The sequence below is a fragment of the Propithecus coquereli genome, unplaced genomic scaffold, assembly GCF_000956105.1.
Source record: "Propithecus coquereli isolate 6110/MARCELLA unplaced genomic scaffold, Pcoq_1.0 Scaffold443, whole genome shotgun sequence".
NCBI lineage: Eukaryota > Metazoa > Chordata > Mammalia > Primates > Indriidae > Propithecus > Propithecus coquereli.
Window position 1 is genome coordinate 200,936 of NW_012150208.1, and position 21,081 is coordinate 222,016.

At 58.6% G+C, this 21,081-nt stretch overlaps 1 protein-coding gene across 1 annotated transcript in view; it reads right to left on the minus strand.

Moving 5' to 3' along the window:
* Positions 1–21,081, minus strand: part of COL23A1 (collagen, type XXIII, alpha 1) — a 333,882-nt gene that overhangs the window by 8,491 nt on the left and 304,310 nt on the right. Inside the window, exons 6-18 of the mRNA XM_012654681.1 lie at positions 16,654–16,680; positions 15,378–15,404; positions 13,984–14,010; positions 9,603–9,719; positions 8,654–8,689; positions 8,202–8,228; positions 6,227–6,253; positions 5,338–5,391; positions 4,752–4,814; positions 4,288–4,332; positions 3,090–3,167; positions 1,182–1,235; positions 486–530 (exon numbers count right to left, since the gene is read on the minus strand). Of these exons, the coding sequence (XP_012510135.1) occupies positions 486–530; positions 1,182–1,235; positions 3,090–3,167; positions 4,288–4,332; positions 4,752–4,814; positions 5,338–5,391; positions 6,227–6,253; positions 8,202–8,228; positions 8,654–8,689; positions 9,603–9,719; positions 13,984–14,010; positions 15,378–15,404; positions 16,654–16,680 (627 nt within the window). The remainder of the gene's footprint in view (positions 1–485; positions 531–1,181; positions 1,236–3,089; positions 3,168–4,287; positions 4,333–4,751; positions 4,815–5,337; positions 5,392–6,226; positions 6,254–8,201; positions 8,229–8,653; positions 8,690–9,602; positions 9,720–13,983; positions 14,011–15,377; positions 15,405–16,653; positions 16,681–21,081) is intronic.

The following is a 21,081-nucleotide window of genomic DNA, read 5'->3' on the forward strand; positions in this document are numbered from 1 at the left end:
ACACTGGGGACCCAGGAAAGACACACCCTCGAATAGCGAGTGACCCCCCCGGATATCCTCATATCTGTGTAGGATTACACGTGTGCACACCATGTGTAGTTACAATGATATCGACAATGACAGTGATGCTAGTAGCTGACATTTGTGGACCCTTTGCTACCCTGTGGCAGGCACTGCTCTAAGCGTTTTACATACACGGTTATTCAGCCCTCATGACAGCCCTAGCACCTCTCAGCTGTGCACGAGGAACCTGCCTTAGAGTGAGCGACCTGTCCAAGGCCCGCAGGCAGACCAGGACGTGCAGCCGGCAGCCTGGCTCTGGAGTCCACACCTTTTGCCGCCATATCCCGTGGCCTCTCGCACACGGTGGTTTCTCTCTGACTCTGACCGCACAAGTGCATGAGCGCACAAACACACACACACACACACACACAGAGCCCAGCACCAGGCACCGGCATCACCAAGGAAATGAAGGGCCCAGAGACCTTCTCTCCGTCGATTCCTGGGGCGCCGGGCAGTCCAAGCTCGCCCTGGAAGGAAACAGACAGTAAGAGGGGTTATGCCTCCCTGGCCAGAGAGGGGTCGGTAGCCTGAGGGCTGGGCCAGGCTGCCTCCTGACCCGCAGCATGCCTGGGTGGGGGCCCTGCAGTTGGACCTCCAGGAAGGTGCCCACCACCTCCTCCCTTTCATTTCCGTGGCCCCCGATGGGCAGATGTGGCCCCTGGCTGGGATCTGTAGCTGGCATGGCGCAGACTGGAGGCCGAGGCTTGGAGGGTTAAGTGGCTTGTCCCAGGCCGCTGAGCCCAGGAGCAGCAGTGCCAGGACCAGACCTGCCTGACTTCAGAGTCTTAGGCCCCTTCTCCTGGCACAAACGGCAGGCTATAAACCAAGGGGCACCAGCCGCAGGATGGGCTATGCACATCTGGGGACTGCTGTGATGTCACGAAGGGCTGATTTTTCAGTTTAAACATGTGAACGAGGTTCCCAGGGAGGCCTCCCAGAGTAGGCAGGGCCCAGGACGAAGGCTCCTGGCTTGGTTAGGAAGGAGCAGGGCCCCTTCCTCTGAGCCCCAGGAGCCAGGCCAGGAGCCCAGGGGGCACCGGAAGGGCACATGCAGGGAGGAGGGGGAGGCGGGCTCTAGAGACAAGGCTTGGGGACCACATAGCTGCATCTACACTGACCTTGGCTCCAGGGATCCCCGGTGGCCCTGGGGGCCCCTGTGGCCCAGGAGGACCCTGTGTGTGAAAGTCACGCCAGTCAGTGGTTAGGCAGGGTCTCCCCTCACTGCCCGCCCAGACCCCCGCTGTGGGCCAAGTCCCTGTCCAGAGGAGCTGCAGCAGGGTCAAGGGACCTCGGAGCCCGCTTCTCCCCCAGCCAGGTCAGGCCACACTGCACATGCCTGGATCTGGCCCCCAAGTCTTGGGGAAGGCCAGGGAGCAGCACTCAGCAATGGACAAGAGAGCACGGTGTCTGCTGCCACAGAGGGCCCTGGGTCCCTCTGCCCTCAGAGCCAGTCTGCCCCAAGTACAGATTTCTTCACAGCACTCCCCTGCTCAAGACCCTGCGATGGCTCCCTATTGCCTCTGGAAGCAAGCTGAAATCCTCTGCTGGTATTCAAGGCTGGGCCAAAATTGCATCCCCAATGGTAGCCTGGCACTGCCTTCTCTGCCTGTCCTGTGAGCTCTCTGACCATCTGGCTCCGTTGCCTGCCGGTCCTGGGGAGTTCCTCAGTCTCATGGGTGGAGTGTGGGGTTTTTAGCCTTTCTAGGTCTGCCCCCATTCCCAAACTCCTGTCCTCACCTGTCCTTCCTGCAGGCCGCCTACCCACAGCGGCTCATCACCACTCTCTACTCAGCCTCTCGACAAGCTCTAGTCCCCCGACCACCGGGTCCCTTCCCCCAGGGTCCTCCCTTCTTGCTGCCATCTCCACTGAGATGTCCCTGGTCTTCCCTCATGTCCTCCATCCTACCCGCTCTCCTCTAGGCCCAGGCCCAGCGCCTCCCTGCCTGGGGGCACCAGCTCTCCCCTACACCTTCTCATCATTCCCCAGCCAGCTTCCCCCCTAGGTTTTTATTTTTTTAGCATCATTGCCCTCCTCGAGAACTGACTATGGCTGCGCGCTGCCCATCAAATCGAGTCATCGTCCCAGCCTGGCATCCACAGTCCTCCTCCGGACTCCCTGCACTCGCAGAGCTTCTCCCACGGGGCTTGCCGGCTGGGACACACCATGCGCGTGCGTGCCCCGGGGCCGCAGCACACCACGCCACACACCGTGCCGGCCCGCGGTGGGCCACGGTTACCGTCAGCTTGTACTTCCCTGAGGCCTGTGGGAGACAGCTGGGATTGAAGCTCCGCTGGGATCAGGTGCCAACGCCCGGTCTGGTCTCCGATGACCACCCCTCCCCGACTTCATGGGAACCTTCTGGGGTGCCTGAGAGCGGCTGGCACCTAACCTCTTTCTCCACTGGTGGTGGGTCCCAAGTTTGCCAGTGACTGAGCAGGGTCAGAGGCCACACATCTCCCGAGGTTTCTGGGCCAGGCCTCGCCACTCTCTTCCTCCCCCACAGCAGTCATTGGAAGTCCTAGCCCTCCAGCCAGTGATCCTGGGGGAGGCCCTGGGAGACAGTGCTGGGACTAGACAACAGGAAATGCTCTGCCGCCTGCCCTTGAGTGGGGAGCTTCCCTTTTTGCCTTGACCGCTGGGGAGCTCAGGGCCACATGAGCCACATTCACAGCAGGTCTCTCAGCATCATGCGGGTCTCAGCACAGCACTGATTTCCGTATCAGACACCTAATGAAGTTGGGGCCTTTTTTTTTTGAGACAGGGTCTTGCTCTGTTGCACAGGCTAGAGTGCACTGGCACAATCCTAGCACACCACAACCTCAAACTTCTGGGCTCCAGCGATCCTCCTGCCTTGGCCTCTCAAAGTGCTAGAATTATAGGCGTGAGCCACCATGTGTGGCCAAGTTGGGGTCTTTTTGCTAAGCTACCCCTGGCCCCTTGTGTAAAGAAGTGCAGGATGAATACATAAAATGAGCGATTATTCTTTAAGAAAACGAACATCTAGGGTGCCTCCCGGGAACACTACCTTGAAAGCATCCAGGATCCGGCCGTCGTAGTCAATCACCACTGTGTCTCCTTGCTCGCCCTTGAGGCCTGGGGGACCCTGAGGCAGGAAGAAGCATGGGAATTTCAGGGAAGAGCTATATGGGTGGGTGAAGCAGTAGCTGTCGCTGCATCACAGCCAGAGAGGAGGTGAATGAAGAGCCGTGTCACCCGGGCCCACACGCACGCTTACTGTGCGCTAGTTCTCGGATGCAAGCTGGCGCGATCCCAGCACGTGAGGGTAGGGGCAGGTGGAGGAGGGGAGACTGAGGAACACGCCCCGCCTGGTCTGAGCTGAAGGTGGCCGTGATAGGCCTCAATACAGGCGTTCAAGCACACGGAGGCCTGACCCCTGAGTTCTCAAGGGAAAATGGAAAGCCTGATTTTGACGTGAAATTCTTCAGATTTTTAAACGTTGACAAACATGCCCACACACCCACCACAAATGCACTGCCACTGGCCTGGCCCTTCCCTTCTGAATCTCACGTCCCAGCCCAGGCTGGCGGCTGCCAGGAGGACAGTGAGGGAGGTAAGCGCTTTGGTTCGGGCCCAGAGCCGGCCCCTTGCGAAGGGCAGAGGGACCCAGGCCTGGGCCTCCTTTGCGAGCGGCTCCATGGTCCAGGCTCCATGTTCACTGCCTAATCCAGTCCCTGGCCACCCATGCAGCCAAGCTGGGGGCTCAGATCCACTTTTTGGAGGAAGAAGCCATCCTGGTGACAGAGCTGAGGACGCGGTCCCAGCTGTCAACATAAAGCGTGTTGAGAGGGGCTGGTCGCAGAGGATCTGGGGCTGGCTGGGGTGGCTGTGCTCCTGGTGGCAGGGAGGAACTTCCGTGTGGGGCAGGAAAAGGCAAGGCCCAGCCCACTGTGGGCAGGGTCATGCCACACGACAGACCACAGCCCTGGGTTTGAGTGTGCAAAGAAGAGGGTTGGCATGCACTCACCTGGGGAGGAGGGAGCTCTTATTTAATAAGAAGTTGGGACTCTTATTTTTATATATTCACATTTGAGCATTTTACCAAAAGCAGGTATCATGAAATTAAAAAAATCACTTAGAAATTATTTAAAAAATTTAAAGACTCCTAGTTCCTGTGGCTCCACTGTTTCTCTGGGCTCTCTGTGGGGACAGGGCCATGACCCTTGCATTCCATCAGTGTGGCCTGGCTGAGGGCGGCGGCTTACCCGGGGCCCCACAGCGCCGTCCGTGCCTCGGTGGCCGGGCTCCCCCTGTGGAGACACACGGTGGCAGCAGGGGTGCAGATGTGAAGCCCGAGGATCCCCACCCCTGCCCCGCCTGCAGGCCCCTTTCCCACAAGGCTGGAGCCCTAGTGGCCGAATGTAGGGAGTGGCACTCCAGGGCCAGGACCCTCCTCTGACCCCCCTTGCGTAGAGACGGGGACACCGGGGCCTGGGAGTCCGAGGCTATGTGGTAGGCTGGCCACAAAGCTGGGCCCCAGCGGAGGCCTTGTCACTCACTCACAGGGACTGCCACCCACCCTCAGGCCAGCCTCTCCCTGCAAGGCCAAGGAGACCCCCGGCCCCAGGCCCTCCTCAAAAGGGCACATTAGAGGTGAAGCCACGTGGGCCCTCCCGACTGGGCGAGTGTGAAGGGGCCTGCAGTCCGGGGCCGTGCGCCACACAGTCACCTTCGGGCCTGGGGCACCGTCCACGCCGTTCTCTCCTTGGGGCCCCACACTCCCTGGCTCGCCCTGAAATGAACATTCGCAGTGAGAGCGAGCGCGGGGTTGGGGGCAAGCCAGGGGGTGCCGGGGCTGTGGGGCCTGGTGCCCGAGCCCGCCCGCCCCAGGGCTCTCCCCGGCTCGGGGCGCAGGACCACAGCTGCCACTTGCCGGTCTGGACCTCGGCACACACTGGGGCCGCTCAGGGCTCACGAGACAATTGGAGGCTGGCTGGCCAGGATTTGGGGCTGTCGCGAGGGGCTGGAGGAGGAAAGCTTGAGGATGACCCCCAATTCCTGGCTCGGGGACAGGGTGCAGAGTGGGGTCCCCTGAAATGGGAACCAAGAGGGCTTGGGGGAGTGAAGGGAGGGAAATGGCCTAGACGAGGGGCCGGGCCCGTTGGCAAGAGGCGCCCAGGGCCCTCCGTGGCCTTGCGCTGGTGGCCTGGGTAGTAGCCCATGCCGGTGAAGGGGCCAGGACGGGGCTTCACCAGGCAGACAAAAACTGGGGAGGTGGTAGGCAAGGGACTGCTGAGGGAGGGGCAGACACCCACCTTGGGCCCGGGGGGTCCAGGGAGCCCTGGCTGGCTTAGCGTCCCGTCATCCCCCTGAGGAGAGAGCAGCTGGAGCTCGCTGGCCGGACGTGCGGACCACCGGCCGTCCCTCCCCTCTCTGGAACAGACACCAGCCCTCCTGGCCCCAGCACCGGGCACACTGGGTGGGGCAGTTCCTCGCCTCGCCCCTCGAGGGTAGGGGAGGTCAGATCCATCTCTGTCCCCTGTCCCCACCAGCCCAGCACCAGCCCAGAGCAAGCCCAGCAGGAACTGGCAGAAAGAACGGAAGGGCAGCTGAGTGACAGTGAATTCATTCATTCATTCAACAAGTATTTTGTGGGCGCCCCTGCAGGCCCCGCAGACCAGACCCTCCTCAGACAGTCGGAGGTGGCGGGGGGAGAAGAGATGAGCAAATGCAGGCACCGTGTCAAGGAGTGGGGTGTTGGGAAGAGGACAGAAGGGGATGGCACCACGGAGAGGGACTCGGGGAGATCGTTCTTGTTCAGTGGTTCCCAGGCTTGAGCTCACATCAGTGTCACCCAGGGCCTGGTTAAACAGACCGGGGCCCAGCCTCAGCGTGTCTGGGTCTGGGTGGCCCTGAATCTGCATTCCTAACAAGCCCCGGGTGACGCTGATTCTGCTGGTGCCAGGACCACACTCGGGAGCCACTTTCCCGGCCCTGAAGTGGGCATGAATTTGATGTTTGAGGAAGGGAAAGAACGAGTGAGATTCTGGCTCCGCTGAGACCTAGGCTGGGGCAGCCACCCACCGGGAGGGTCTGGTCTGGCGGACGGAAGGCCTTCTGCCCTGCTGGGGGCTCCCATCCCCACTCCCCCCGCCCCCTCCCCTGCCCCCCGGTCCCCAGCTACCTCCTCCTCGGGCCCCTCACCTTCTTCCCAGGTACACCGGGCTCGCCCTGAGGGGGAGGCAAGGGGGGCGCAAGAGAGAGGTCAGAGCCATAGGCGTGGCCTGGGCACACACAGCCCTCTTGTCCCTCTGGTAGAAGTGGCACCAATGGCCCTGCCCAGGGCCAGCCCAGAGACCCCTGGAGCCCTCAGAGAGGGGCTCACGGGCGGTGGGCTGACAGTCTTGGATTCCACTCCTGGGCCAGTCACCCCCAAGCTCAACGACTCCAGACAAGTCGCTGCTCCTGACACTGGGGAGGTGGCGCTCCGCCTCCGCCAGAGGGCGCATTGCGAGCCCGGGCACGCGGCCGGCGCGCACTGAGGGAGCCCTTTTCCATCTCTCCTCCCCAGGCAGGGAGGGCCTTGCTTTCCACCCAGCCGCCGCCGAGGAGGGGGAAGGGAGAGGGCTGACATCCGGAGAGGGCGTCAGGAGCTAATGTGGTGGGACACGCGTGTCCACACAGAAACCTGCAGCTGGATGTTGACAGCGTTTTTCATAATCGCCAAAACTTGGAAGCAAACAAGAGGATCACCCGCGGGTGAGTGGATACACACACTGCGGACCAGCCAGACAGGGGAACGCGATTCGGCTCTGAAAAGAAACGAGCTGTCGAGCCATGAGAGACGGAGGAAGGCGAGTGCGTGTCACTAGGCGGAAGGAGCCTGTCTGAAAAGGCCGCGCCCAGCACGCTGCGACCACACGACACGGACACGGAGGGCTGGGAGAGGGAAGGGAGGAGGCGGTAGGGCACAGAGAGCTGGCAGGGCAGTGACAATACTCTGTGACACTGCAACGGTGGGTACTTGTCAACGTGGTGATATGTTTGTCCAAACTCTCGGAACGCACAGCGCCAGAAGGACCCTGGTGTGAGCTGTGGCCCTTGGGTGACGATGTGGCAGTGCAGGCTCCTCAGCTGTAATGAATGTGGGGGAGGCTGTGCACGTGTGGGGACAGGGGCGATACGGGAACTCTCTGTACTTCCCACTCAATTTTGTCGTGAATCAAAAACTGTTCTAGGTCGGGCAAGGTGACTCACGCCTGTGATCCCAGCACTTTGGGAGGTCAAGGCAGGAGGATCACTTGAGGCCAGGAGTTTGAGACCAACCTGGGCACCACAGAGAGACCCTGTCTCTACAAAAAATTTAAAAATTAGCTGGGTGTGGTGGCGCATGCCTGTAGTCATGGCTACTTGGGAGCCTGAGGCAGGAGGTTCGTTTGAGCCCAAGGAGTTCAAGGCTGCAGTGAGCTATGATGATGCCACTGCACTCCAGCCTGGGCAACAGAGTGAGATCCTTCTCAAAACAAAGCAAAACAAAAACAAAAATAACCTCCCAAAAAACCGAAACAAAAACCTGTTCTAAAAATAAAGTCTATTAAAAACCAAAAAGCTGGCCAGGTGCGGTGGCTCACGCCTGTAATCCTAGCTCTCTGGGAGGCCGAGGCGGGCAGATTGTTTGAGCTCAGGAGTTCGAAACCAGCCTGAGCAAGAGCGAGACCCCGTCTCTACTAAAAATAGAAAGAAATTAATTGGACAACTAAAAATATATAGAAAAAATTAGCCGGGCATGGTGGCACATGCCTGTAGTCCCAGCTACTCGGGAGGCTGAGGCAGGAGGATCGCTTGAGCCCAGGAGTATGAGGTTGCTGTGAGCTAGGCTAACGCCACGGCACTCACTCTAGCCCGGGCAACAAAGAGAGACTCTGTCTCAAAAAAAAAAAAAAACCAAAAAGCTAACATGTTTTTTGTTTCAATCCTCACAACTTAGTGTGAAGGCAGAAAAGGTTTATTATGCCCCATTTAATAGATGAGTAAGCTGAGGCCCAGAGACACGCAGTAACTTGCCCGTAGTCACAGAATTTGGTTTCCTGGCCCTACTGTCTGGGCTTTCATGTGGGGGGAGGTGTTGCTGCAGGAGCCCACCCCACAGGCTGGGGGTCGGGGAGTGAGGCACACTCACCTTGGGCCCTGGGGGTCCCTTGGGGCCCTGGAACAGGAGAAGGGAAGGTGTCAGATAACACAGCGGAGGCCACTCCTGCTCTTGTCTTCCTCACACCAAGTCCCACCGAGCAGGAGGCAGGGCTGTCGCTAGCACGGGGGCTGTGCTGCCCACTCCAGGCCCGACTCCGCGTGCCGTGGACGGCTTCCGCACGAGGGCTCGGTGGTGACGGGTGGACTGCAGGTCCCCGACAGGAACGTGGGGCTATTCAGACTCTGCCTGGGCTGGCACCTCGCCCATCCAGAGGCAGGAGCACAAGTGTGCACAGGCGTGTGTCCGAATGCACTCACACGCACACACACACACACACACGCTCACGCACAATCCTGGTGTCAGTGTGTGTGGGAAAGGGGTTTCCGGGGCTGGGAACCGCAGTCCCGTCAGCCCGGCTCTGAAAGGCCCTGGATACTGACCATCTCGCCGTCTTGTCCAGGCTCTCCTCTGGGACCCTGAGAGGACAGCAATGAGGGGTGCAGGATGTCATGTTTGAGCCCAAACCTCATGCCAGGCCCGGCTGGGGCTCTGAGTACATTATCTCGTGTCATCCTCCCCAAACCCTGAGGAGCGGCACCGCCCACCCCACTCACAGATGACAGAGCCAGACTCGGGCCGTGTGACAAAGATGAGCCACCGAGTGGCTGCCTGTTTGGTGGGGGTGTGGGCTCCACAACGCAGGGAGGGCAGGCTGGCATCCGTGGGGTAGGGAGAGGGTGGCAGGGTGTGGTCTGGCCCCCAGGATTGGGTTAGGGCCCCAGGAGAACTCAGAGAACTCGTTAGCACCAGGGAGGACCACGGAGGGCAGAGAGAGGAAGAGGGCTGCTAAAGACCAGCAGAGAGAGAGAGAGAGAGGGCCACGCAGGGCCTCAGGGTCTGGCTGTCAGGATGGGGACTGAGGCGGCAACCAAGGGCAGGGTTAGGTTTCTGGTCTATCTGGGGTTAGAGCTCGGTTTGGAGTCAGGGTCACAGTCTGCAGGGGTCAGGGCAGGGTTGGGGGCTGGTTACTTGTTTGAATTGGGGGTGTGGGTCAGGATTTGGGAATGAATTTGGGGCCAAGGTCTTGACTGGGGTTAGGGACCCCATTAGTGTTACATTTAAGGTCTGACTGGGTAAGCGTCCGGGCTGGAGCTAGGGATGGGTCTAAGTCTGGGTCAGGGACAGGATCCGAACTGGGGTCGAGGCTGGGGCTGGGGCTGGGTCGGAGTTAAGGTTGGGCCCAGGTTCGGTGCCTGGACTGGGGTTAAGATCGTGCTGGGTCTGCACTAGAGATAGTGCTGGGGTTGGGGTCGGCTCTGAGATGATGCTTTGGGGTCTTGGTCAGTACAGGACAGGTCCTTGGTGGGCCAGTCCCCTGCCCCCTCTTACCGCTGGGCCTTGTGCTCCCCGGGGGCCATCTTTCCCAGTGTCGCCAGGAGGGCCCCGGGCCCCAGGGGGTCCAGGGGGCCCTGGAGGTCCAGCAGCTCCATCTTGCCCTTGGTCTCCCTGAAAAAGATGGGGTTTGGCATGACTCTGAGGGTGCGGGGAGGGCTCCAGCCCCCAGAGAGGCTCCCGCAGCCGGGCAGCCCCTCAGCTGGCCCCTTTCCCAGCCCTGGGCTGGGCTCAAAGGGAAGGGCTTTGTTACTGGGCCTCTTGCCATTTTTGGCAGCCACATGAAGGGACAGGTCTCTATACCTTGGTGTAAGAGGCCCAATGGGACCTTTTACACTCCAAGGAACTTGCTGGCTCTCCAGCCCCTGAAGCCCAGATATGGTGTTCGGGTGAGTGCGAAGGCATGCTGGCTGTGGGAAGAAGCGCGCGTGCCCACCCAGCCCTCTGCTTTCCAGAAAGGGGACTGAGTGTCTCCTGAAAGACCTCGACTGGTCGACGCCTGCTTCATTAAAAGTGATGGAAGTACACTCCTGGGCATTTATCACGGAGAAAGGAAAAGTTAGGTTCATACAAAAACCTGTACATGCATGTTCATAGCTCTTTATTAGTGACAGCTCTGAACTGGAGACTCCAGTGTCTTTCAGTGGGTAAGCGGTTAATCAGCCGTGGTGCATCCGCATCACGGAACACTACTCAGCAACAGACGGAAAAGGAACAAGCCACTGACGCGGGCAACAACTCGGATGCATCTCAACGGAATCATGCTGAGTGAAGAGAGCCCATCTCAAAAGGCCAGTGCGGGACGACTGCATCTATGCAGCACCCTCAAAACGGCAAAGTTACAGACATGGAGAATAATTTTTTTTTTTGAGACAGAGTCTCACTCTGTCACCTGGGCCAGAGTGCTGTGGCATCAGCCTAGCTCACAGCAACCTCAAACTCCTGGGCTCAAGCAATCCTCCTGCCTCAGCCTCCCCAGTAGCTGGGACTATGGGAGTGCGCCACGATGCCCGGCCAGTTTTTTGTATTTTTAGTAGAGACGGGGTCTCACTCTTGCTCAGGCTGGTCTCAAACTCCTGAGCTCAAGCCATCCTCCCCCCTCAGCCTCCCAGAGTGCTAGGATGACAGGCGTGAGCCACCGCGTCCGGTGGAGAACAAATTAATAGTTGCCGGGAATTAGGAATGAGAGGGACGGATGTGATTTTTAGATCTTTGTGGTGGCTAAAAGAATCTACAACTGTGATAAAATTGCATAAAGCTAAACACAGACACAAATGAGTGTACGTAAAACTGGGGAAATCTGAATAAGGTTGGTGGGATTGAACTACAGCGATGCAAGATGTCATCTCTGGGGCAGCTGGATGAAGGCGTGTGGGGCGTTACATGTTACCAATGCAGGTGAATCTATAATTGTCTCACATTGAAAGTTACAAAGAAAGGTGACAAAGGGCCACACAGGCTCATGCAACACTAAGTCCCCAACTTTCGGACTTGATGTTAGTACCGGCTCAGACCTCAGGCAGCCAGAGCCCTCACTTCTTGGCCCAACCTTCAAGGAGAAAAGCCCACAGTGTGACTGGCACCTTCCTGCTTCCCTAGCAGGGCCTGCCCAGCACAGGGCACAGGAACGGGGCATGCCGAGGCCATGGTGCCAGTAGCTCCCAAACTTCTTGTAATCAAAAAAGGAAGAAATCTTTTGTGGACCTAGCACTGAGCAAGTGAGGGCGTCGTGAAGACTGTCTCATTCTACTGTCTTACTCCATCTGCATCTGCGTGACGAGCTGGCCAGGGCTCTGTTCCTGTCTGGTTGGGGGGGTCAGAGAGGGTAAACATTTACCCAAGGTTACAGAGCCTTCTCTGACTGTCAAGGACGATGGTCCCTTTAGATACTTTTTTCATCCATGGTTGCCATGATCTGAAAGAGCTCATCTCTCTAGCAAACTGCACTTAACACATAATTCATTTGTTTTCCCAACGAAAAAATCAATGGAAGCTCTCAGTGTTCACCATGGAGATCTTCTGACCAGTCTGGCATAGCCAGGGACCAACCAAAAGGTTATAACTCCAGCTAGAAGGAAAGAAAACTGACAGTTGGGCCACCAGCTGCGGGTGGTGATGGTGGCAGGTAATTCCCGTTTCGCCTTGTGCTGCATCGGGCAGATTGGAGACACCCCCTCACCACTCTGCTGCTCCTTTCGCAGCTCAGGGGTCTCAGCCTGAGGACCACTGTCTGGCCTCTACTTATGAGGCAGAAAATGGATTAGAGACACTTGACCCAGTTGTAGGAGAGATGTTCTTAGGTTCTTCCCCAGGCGCCCTCCTCCCTCCGACTGGATGGCTGAGGTCTCGCCCTGGGAACGTGGGGTGAGTCCAGGGAGCACAGCAAAGCAGTGGGCCCAGAGCCCCGACTCGGCCAGTCTACCTTGAGGATGTGGAGACTGTATGCATGACGGTCTCTATTTATAAAGCCTGGGTGGAGCCGTGGGAAAACCATCTAGTCAGCAAACAGATTGCGTGGTCAGAAAGGCAGGAGAGTGATTTCAAGGCTTTTGACATCTGGAGGCAAAGCCACTAAACCCAGCCCAGAGAAAGGCGGTTCGGTGATCGGGTGCACAGACACCTACTCCAGAGAGGTGCCTGCACCAGCCCCTGTCCCACAAGGTCTCCTGCATGGTGACCTTGCAGCTCTCCCTGGAGAGGAGGTGTGTGGGGGAGGGGTGGAGGTGGGGCATTATTTCTCCACCCCCTTGATTCGGGATGGCCCTGACTGCACCAATGAAATACGGGGGAAATAATGCTGCCTTCATTCTGGGTGTAGCTCTCAACAGGCCCCTGGCAGTGCCCACCTCTCGGAATGCTGCCCTCGGGAAGCCCCTCGGGCCGCAGCCGCCACGTGGGGAGGCGCGGGATCCACAGGGGCCCTGGTGGCAGAGCCGAGTTGCCCGCGCTGGCGGTGCCTGCGACCACCAGAGAGACCCTGGCCAACCCAGGGACCCCCCGAGAAAAGGACACACTGTAGTTTTAAGCCACTAAACTGTTCCTTTTTTTGCAGGGGGGCAGGGAGTTGTCTCCCAGATGCTTGGAACACTGGGACGACGGGGAGGGGGAGGGGCTTGGGCGGAAACCTGCTCTTCCGTGGCCCTGGGTGTGGGGAAGGCCATCCCTGTTTGGCAGAGCAGCTTCCGTACATCCACCGACAGCAAGCAAAAGGATTTTTCTCAGCAGCCAAAACTCAGCGTGGGCGCCCTTTCTCAGACTTCAGAGCAACCTCACTGGCTTTAAGTGGCCTCAGAGCCCAGCCGGGGCGGCTCTGCACGGGGGCTCGGCCTGGCTAGCGCCCTCCCTGCTCAGGGCCACGGGAGCGCGGGGCGGGGGGGACCCAGCCCGGCCTGACCACGAAGCTCCAGGGCCGCCACTTCCTTCCCCTCCCCTGCACTAGTGCCCTCTTCCGGGACCAGTAGCTCTCTCATTTCCACCCACTTCCACCTCCAGCCCTGCAGGTGCTCGCCACAGGTGACCCGCCCACGGGCTATAGTTTCCACCCCACAACCTGCTTAAAAACAGCCAGGCGTACGCTGCTTTCTGGCTCATCTCTGGGCAGCTGGTGCCCACCTCTCCGCCTCTGTGTCCAGTGCTCCTGTAGCCTCCTGCCCGGGCTGTGCCAGAAATGGCAAGGGCACCCATCTGCGGCCAGCCACTCAAGTGACCCTCTGCCAAGACCTGCTTTGCGCGGCCACCTCACGCGGCCTACCCCGACATGGGGGCTCCACTCAGCTTCAGCTTCTGTTTAGGAGACCCCAGGCTCAGTGCCAGGCCCTTCTGAGTGCCTGGGTGCAGGGGACACTGAGAGGCAGGTTGGTTGGGAGACGGATCTGCTGTCCCCACGCAGGGTGCAGGGTGCTGGCTCGTGTGAAGCAATGAATCTTCGCAACCACCACCTGGGGTGGGGCTGTCACGCCCATGCACAGTTGTAGAAACAGAGTCTCAGAGGGGAAAGTGACTTGTTCAAGGCCACTTGGCTGGTGAGTGGCAGAGCTGAGCTTTGGGCTCCGGTCTGCTGGTCCCGGAGCCTCCCCTCTCCCTGGGCGGCTGCCTGCCCTCAGGACGGTCAGTTCCGGATCTGGGACGGTGCCAGCCCCACTGTCCAGCATCTAAGTGATAAGCTTGGGACCTGGACATCTGCCAGACACTCTTCATCTGTGCAGGGGTCCCTGGGGGCTCCCACACAGTGGCCGTGGGTGGGGACGAGAGGCTGCCTCCCATGCTTCTGTGATGGGAGCTCTGGGGAGCTGGGACCCAGAGGGAATGGCAGGTGGGCCCTGTTATTACAGAAAACCTGTGGTGTGAGCGGGTGAAGGAGGCTGCGCTCAGTTCTTACCCGGGGGCCAAAGTCTCCTGGTACACCCTAGGAACAAAAGACAGGGAGATATATCACCGCCGCTTTCGTTATTTCTTCACATTTCCTACGGGGCGGCCACTCTGCTCAGTGCTCCACATTCGTGGTCTGACTTAATCCTAACAAAAACAACAGGTAGGTTCTACTGTTATTTCCTTTCCAATTCGGAAACTGAGACGCGGAGAGGCCAGTAACCCGCCCAAGGCCACACAGCCAGCGGATCCAGGGCCTGAGACCACGTGTTCCCTTATCCATAGCCAGCCCCAGGCATCGCGGAGCAGAGGCAGCTGCTCCCACCTGTCCTCTGGGAGGGATGACAATGACTGTTTTATGCTAGGAAGCTGTGGGGCGGTCACTATGCAGCAGTAGATACCAAGACACTGGCTCCTCTCTGCCTTCAAAGCCCCTGCTTGAATCATTTCTGTGCTTTGGTGGCATCAGTCAGAGCCAGCGGGATGTCACCAGAGGGTAATCATGACACCTACCAATGTGCTAGTCTCTCATTATCGATGAACACTCAGACCGTGACCTCATGCAGTCCTCCCCATGGCTCTGCGAGGTTGGCTTTAATTCACAGATGGGGAAACCGAGGCTCACAGAGCCAGGCAACTTGTACAAGGCCACACAGTTGGTGATGGGGCCAGAAGGCAAAGCTGAGGCCCTGAACACCAAATCCTGTGCCTTCCCGCGGCGTCCTCAGCCCTGATGGTGGATGGGAATCAGCCCCTCTCTAAACCTAAGCTGCCACTTCACAGAAGGACCCACTGCCCCACGGCCAAATTCCAGGCCGGGGTGGATGTGGTCCAGCCCTTCCCAGGAAGCACACCTCGGTGTGTCCTGGCCACTCCCTCTCCTGATCCCACATGGGACACACAGGTCTCCTGTTCCCTTCCAAGGCATTCAGAGACCTTTGCCCTCCAGCAGGGCTGTGTGTGACTTTTAGTGCCAAATGCCAGGGAAGCCTTCCTCATACAGGGCTGCAAAGATAGCTCTCTGCCACCTGTGTTCCCGCGGTGTCCTCCCCACAGACCATCCTGTTAACATGGTTGTTCAACCCCCAGGCCTGCCTGGTGCCCCTCTTCATGATTAATGGCTTTGGAAACTCATCATTTGGGACAGACTGGGGGCCTCTGAGTTTTGTAATTTATGCTCTGGTGCTAGGAGAACTCAGACTGAACCCTCAGGCATGTGAAACATAAGCCTTGTAACCATTTTAGGAGGCAGGCACTGCTCGCCCTGCTTTATAGATGGGGAAACTGAGGCTCTAGAAGGGGCTGTGACATGCCCAACGTCGCGCTCTGGAACTGGGGTTCGGAGGCAGGTTTTGGCACCCTTCCTCAGCTACCCACATCTGAACAGCCTCCAGCTTCACTTACCTTTTCCCCTTTAGGGCCTGGAAGTCCCTGGAGAAGGAAAGTGGAGAAACAACAGGCCTAAGAGAGGAGGCTGAGGCTGGCCTCCCTTCCGGCTTCCCCATGGCTCTGAGGGCCTGTGATGCTGAGCAGAGCCGTGGGCAGCTGAGTGGAAAATGGCACACAAGCCATCAGCCCTTAACGAGAGCTGCCCTTGCTGGCCCTAGGGAAGCGCCACAGCTCAGTCTTCAGCACGAGGGAGGTGAGGGATTTGAGGCCACCAGCAAGGGCCCACTGGCATTTTCTCAGCAGGGAAAGGGGCACATGCACTAGTCACTCCTCCCAGAGATCACAGTCCCTCACTGCTTAGCACCTGCCTGTGCCTGCTGCCGGAGAGGAGACCACTGCCCCTAAGCTGTCTGTCTGGAATCTGCAAGTCAGGCAGTGGAGAGAGATCCTGTTTCCAGAAATGTTCTTTTCTTTAAGGGTGGTAGCCTTTTGGAGTCTGGGCTCCATCCATCAGTCCTTGCTTGGAAGAATTATCCATCCATCCATCCATCCACCCACCAACTCATCCACCCACCATCTCTCTGTCCATTTGTCAATTCGTTCAGTCATCCACTTGTCTATCCACCCACCCATCCACCTATCCACCCATCCATTCATCCATCCACTCATCCACCCATCCATCTATCCATCCACCCATCCATCTACCTGCCCATCCATCCATCCATCCACTCATCCAACCACCCACCTATCCATCCATCCATCCATCTCTCCATCACCCAGCCATCCATGTATCCATCTGTCCACATCCAATTATTCATTTACTTGTGCTGTCTCCCTGTGCATTTTGTTCATCTGCTGAGGATGCCCATAGACTATGCGGCCCCTGGCTCAGGTGTTGAGAACTCAGCCCGATGCCCACCATGGAAGTCTTGAGAATACATCCAGAGACACTCTGCCTGGAGCCTGCTGGGAGGGGCTCACACTCTGTGAGAGCTGACTGAACACCAGCATCTATGCTGCCCACAGTTCCCCGTAATCCTGAAACATTCCTGTCAGGGAGGGGTTAATGCACCAATTTCACAGACACGGAACCTCAGGTTTGGGAGGTGGAGAGGCCCCCCATGGGTGTCACAGTCAGCAGGTGGTGGACTTGGATTTGAAGCCAACAGCTTCTCTCTGTGCTGAGCCAGGTTCCCGGTGGCCTCTTCCCTCTGGTGCCCCATGGTCACTCACAGCCCCACAGTGGCAGTTCCATCCCAGGACCACCTAGAATTGCCTTGTCATTACTTACAGGCTTGCCATCCAGACCCAGGGGTCCCTGCAAAATGAGGGAGAAAGAGAGAAAAGGTTACACATGGGAACAGCACCTCCTCTGTGTCTTAAGACCCAGGTCAGTGACAAGAAAACAAAGCCTGCCCTGAGCCCAGTGGTTTGGGTACATTCCATGTGGCCTGGGGCCGGGGTAGGGGGAAGGCATCTGCTGCCCAGAACCCCCTCCTCTGACAACAGAGCCCCAGGTCTTCTCTAAAGACACCCCCATCTCAACCCATGGTGTCTGGTGGCTGCTGGGGGTGGGCATGTGACTGCATTCCCTCCACCAGGGTGCCAGTGGCAGGGATGGGCCTGGGACCCCAAGCTGAGCGCCTGGCCTGGGACTTCAAATGGTGGTGCTTTAGGGGAGGGAGGGCTCCCTTTTTCTGATGGGACTCAGCCTGCATCTCCCAGGGCCCCCACGTGGCTTGAGAAAAAGCCAACAGAGAGGAAGGCAGAGCTGAGAGACAGAGAAAGGCAGGGCAGAGGGCTGGAAGCTGCAGCTACTCCTGCACACTTCAGTTCGTGAGCAAATACTTCGTTTTTTCCCTTAAGCCGGCTTGAATGGAGCTTCTGTCACTTGTAGCTGGAAGAGTCTTGCAGGCGCTTTGAGCTTCCTGCATTGCTGTGGGCTTTGCAGACAAAGTAAAGGCGGAGAGAAGCTGGGTCACTCCAGGGCTGACTCTGAGAGCCATGGAACCGCAGGGACCTCCAGGGCCTCCGTGGAGTCTGTAGAGGGCCAGCAGCCACTGCCCCGCAGTCGCGAGGGGGCGGAGAGGAATCCAGCCTGGTCTCTGCCAGCCCCGTCCTCCTCCCCTCAACTGTTCCCTCATCCCCACATACACTTGGCCCTTGACCCCAGCAACGCTGCACGAAGCTCCACGCTTTCAACACACCCTGTCTACCCGCCAGGCGCACCTTCCCTCCCTCGTACAACTTCAGCTCAGTCCCGTCCTCTTCTGTAGCGAAGAATTCCACTGCCAGGGCTCTACCCCACTGTCTTCCCCAAGCAGCTATAAACCGCTCGCAACAACTCCTGCTAAGGTGAGATAAGACAGGAAGACGTTCCACAGGAACTCTGTACCTGGAACTAAGGGTGCTCCGGACCCTGCCCCCACTAAAGAACGACCTCATTGTAACTGTGCCCCACTTTCTCACTCATTAACTGTGCCCCAAGCAACATGTATAAAAGACTGATGCGTTCTTTATTCGGGGCTCAGAATTCGGGAGGAAAAATTCCCCTCTGAGCCCGCCGGCGCATATAAACCTGTTTTGTCATATTGCTGTGTGCGGCTCGGTCTATTCCGGTCAACTCTGCCGTAACACAACCACGAAGCCCCCCAGGCTTCTCTACTTCCCAGAGCCAGGCCATCTGTCCCTGTTCCCAGACATACATCCTAACTGTCGCATACGGCATGATGTATTGTTAACAGCGTGTGGTCTACCAAGCCTTCCTTGGCAGTCAGGAAAGGGTCTGATCCCGTGTTTCTAGTGCTTGGACGAGGCCTGGCATGGAGCACGTGCCCGGAAAATGTGTGCTAAGTCAACCCAGGGAAATAGCACAAGAAAGGTGACGTGTGCGCAGATGCATATAATTCAATGTGGAAAGGGGGAAGGCAGGGCAGATAAAGGCTCTGCCCATTCGGAGCCGGGACGGTGTGTCCTGGGGGACTGGGCTACTAGGCAGAGCTACCCGGAGCCGGCAGCATTCGAGCATTTGGATCTACAGTGTGCAGGGAGGGCCATGCAGGCAGAGACAGCTGGCAGAGTGGGAGGAGGGACCCTGCAGGGGGCTGAGGAGGACGGGAGCTCAGGCCGCAGCATCTCTCATCACCCCTGACTGTGGCTGCCCTCACAGCCTTCACGTGGCTTTGTCCCCACCCCTCTGGGCTTCCACTGGCTGGGACAGCTCCTGCCGCTTGGTCACTCTGCATCCCTGTCACCCCCTGAGCTCTCTGGCATCTTTCCCACCCTCATGCCTTGGCTTGGGCTGTTCCCTCGGCTTGGAATGCTCTTCCTTGCCGTCTCTGCCTGTGAGAGCTGACTCTTCTCCAGAAAGTCTTTCCTGGCCTCCAGCAGAGCAATCTCTCCTTCCACAGCTCTGAACGTGGCTGGGAGTTGGCGACCCGCCTGCCCGGTCAGGAGGTAAACCGCTGGTTTCCCTGGCTCGGCCCCCACACTGCCCTGAACCTCAACAGCCGATCTGCCAATTCCCCAGATGACGTGAGAGCAGCCACTGTGGAAGACTTGCGGCCAGGGCCTTGCTGGCGGGAGGAAACCAGGGCAATTCTAAAATTGGTATCTAAGTGTTCTTGGCCATCAGCCTTGTGGTCGGCTGAAGGTTTGGACGTCAAAGCGATGGCCTGGCGCCCCAGGAGAAGGGAGTGGGGCCATGCCAAAGTCTTGGGGCTTCAGGCCCTGGAGGCTCCCAGTGGGGGCCTCGGCCCCTGTCACAGGTGCAGCTCCGGCCCTTGCCGTCAGTCTCCCCGGGAGCTGCGCTGGCTGCCCGATTCCTCCCGCCAGCTCCTGCTGTGCTGCTCCCAGGACCCACGTGCACAAGAGTGCCTGCCCCCGCAGTCCACCTGCCGCCCTCGCGCTCCAATGGCCTCCTCAGGGCCACGTCCTGCTGGGTGTCCCCAGTCTGGATGCCCTCCCCCCCCGACCCCATCCTGGGTCTCTTCTGGGAGCTCTTTGTGGCCCCCATACTCAGTCTTTTTTTTTTTAAATTATGAATTTTTGTTTTTTAGACAGCGTCTTACTCCGTTGCCCTGAGTAGAGTGCCGTGGCGTCAGCCTAGCTCACAGCAACCTCAAACTCCTGGACTCAAGCGATCCTCCTGCCTCAGCCTCCCGAGTAGTTGGGACTACAGGCATGCGCCACCACACCCGACTCCATACTCAGTCTTAATCACAGGGCAACCTCGTAAAGTAGGGGATAGCGTCTTCATCTTAGAGGAGGAAGCAGAGGCGCAGCAAGGGGCAGACCTTGCACAGGGCCATGCAGCTGGTAGCAAGCAGGGGCTGAAGCCCAGGCCTGAGGCTGCAGGTCTTCATCCTCTCTGCCCTCCAGCTCCCTTTCCCCACTGTCCCCCAGCCTCCGGCTAACTTTTCTAGTGTGGCCATCCCTGCAGACTATGCCCAGGCCCTCATGCACCTGGGGGTCCTGCTGAGCTGAGACAAACACAAGGCAAATCCCACCCCATACATCCGCATGGATTAAAAACACCACAATGCAAAGCAAAGCTGGAAAGAGATAAAGGTACGGAAGGCACAGCTTAGAACAAAATGAAGCTCTTCCTTCTCAACATGCAGGACGGGAGTTAGTGGGTTGCCGAGGGCAGGAGGCCTGGGTCATGTGGACCCTGGGATCAGGACAATCGGGAGCTGGCAGGAGGAGTGGGCGTATCAAGTGGGCCCTGCAGCTAAACCACCAGGGCATCATGCCCATGGCCTTCCCTGGACTGACTGATAGCCCCAGTCTCTCCCACACACTGCCCTGAAGAACTTTCTAGTATGAAATCTGACTGCACTGCTCTCCTCCTGCTTGAGGGCCTCTGTGGAGCCTTAGCCCTGAAGGATGACACCCAGCCCCCCTGGACCTGGTGGCCACAGCCCCCCTGCCCCAGGCCTGGGCACAGCTCTCCCTGGGGCAGGTGTCCTGGTTTGGCCCCTCCCAGGCTGGGCCTGTGCAGGTGCATCACTGGGCCCCCAGCCCTGTTGCAGGGACATCTGCAGGGGGCTCTTCCAGGAGCGTCCACGGAACAGAGCCCAGGACGAGGGCGCATCTCCGTGCTGCGCTGTCTCTGGAAGGGTCCCAGTGGCCAGGCCCCGGCTGCCCTGACCGCAGGCCTCCTGCCTCCCAGGCTGGATGCTGCCCTCCGCCAGCTCCAAAAGTGTCCCTGGTGGGTCACTGATGGTACAACCTTGGTCCCCAAGGCCTCTTTCTGATGTGTGAGAAGCCTGATAAGTGACAGAAAACCAATTTTCCCACCAAGGTCTCTGCCTGTATTGGGGATCCCAGAGCTTTTGGCTTTCAGGACTCAGAGTTTTAAAAAAGTAAAGAAAGTTGGTAGGTTCCAAGTGAAGGCAGAGAGTGCAGTATGCCCAGTGTCCTTGGAAACAGCCACTGTGGGGCTGAAGGAAAGTTAGTTCCAATTCCCTGGGAGCGGGCGCGGGGCTGACACCAGGCGGGCGGAGCTCTGTGTAAACACTGACAGAGCAGATGGTGTGGGCCGGCCTTGGGGGCATGGACCTGACCCACAGCCATGACGACACCTGGCAAAAAAGTGGTCCCCAGACCCCTGAGTTCTCTGTCTGGGTAAGTGACTGACACTTGGAGAGGCTGCTGGGTGGAGAGTGGTCCCTGGGAGCCACCGAGGAGGGGCCTCGAGGCGGGCAGAAGAACAGCC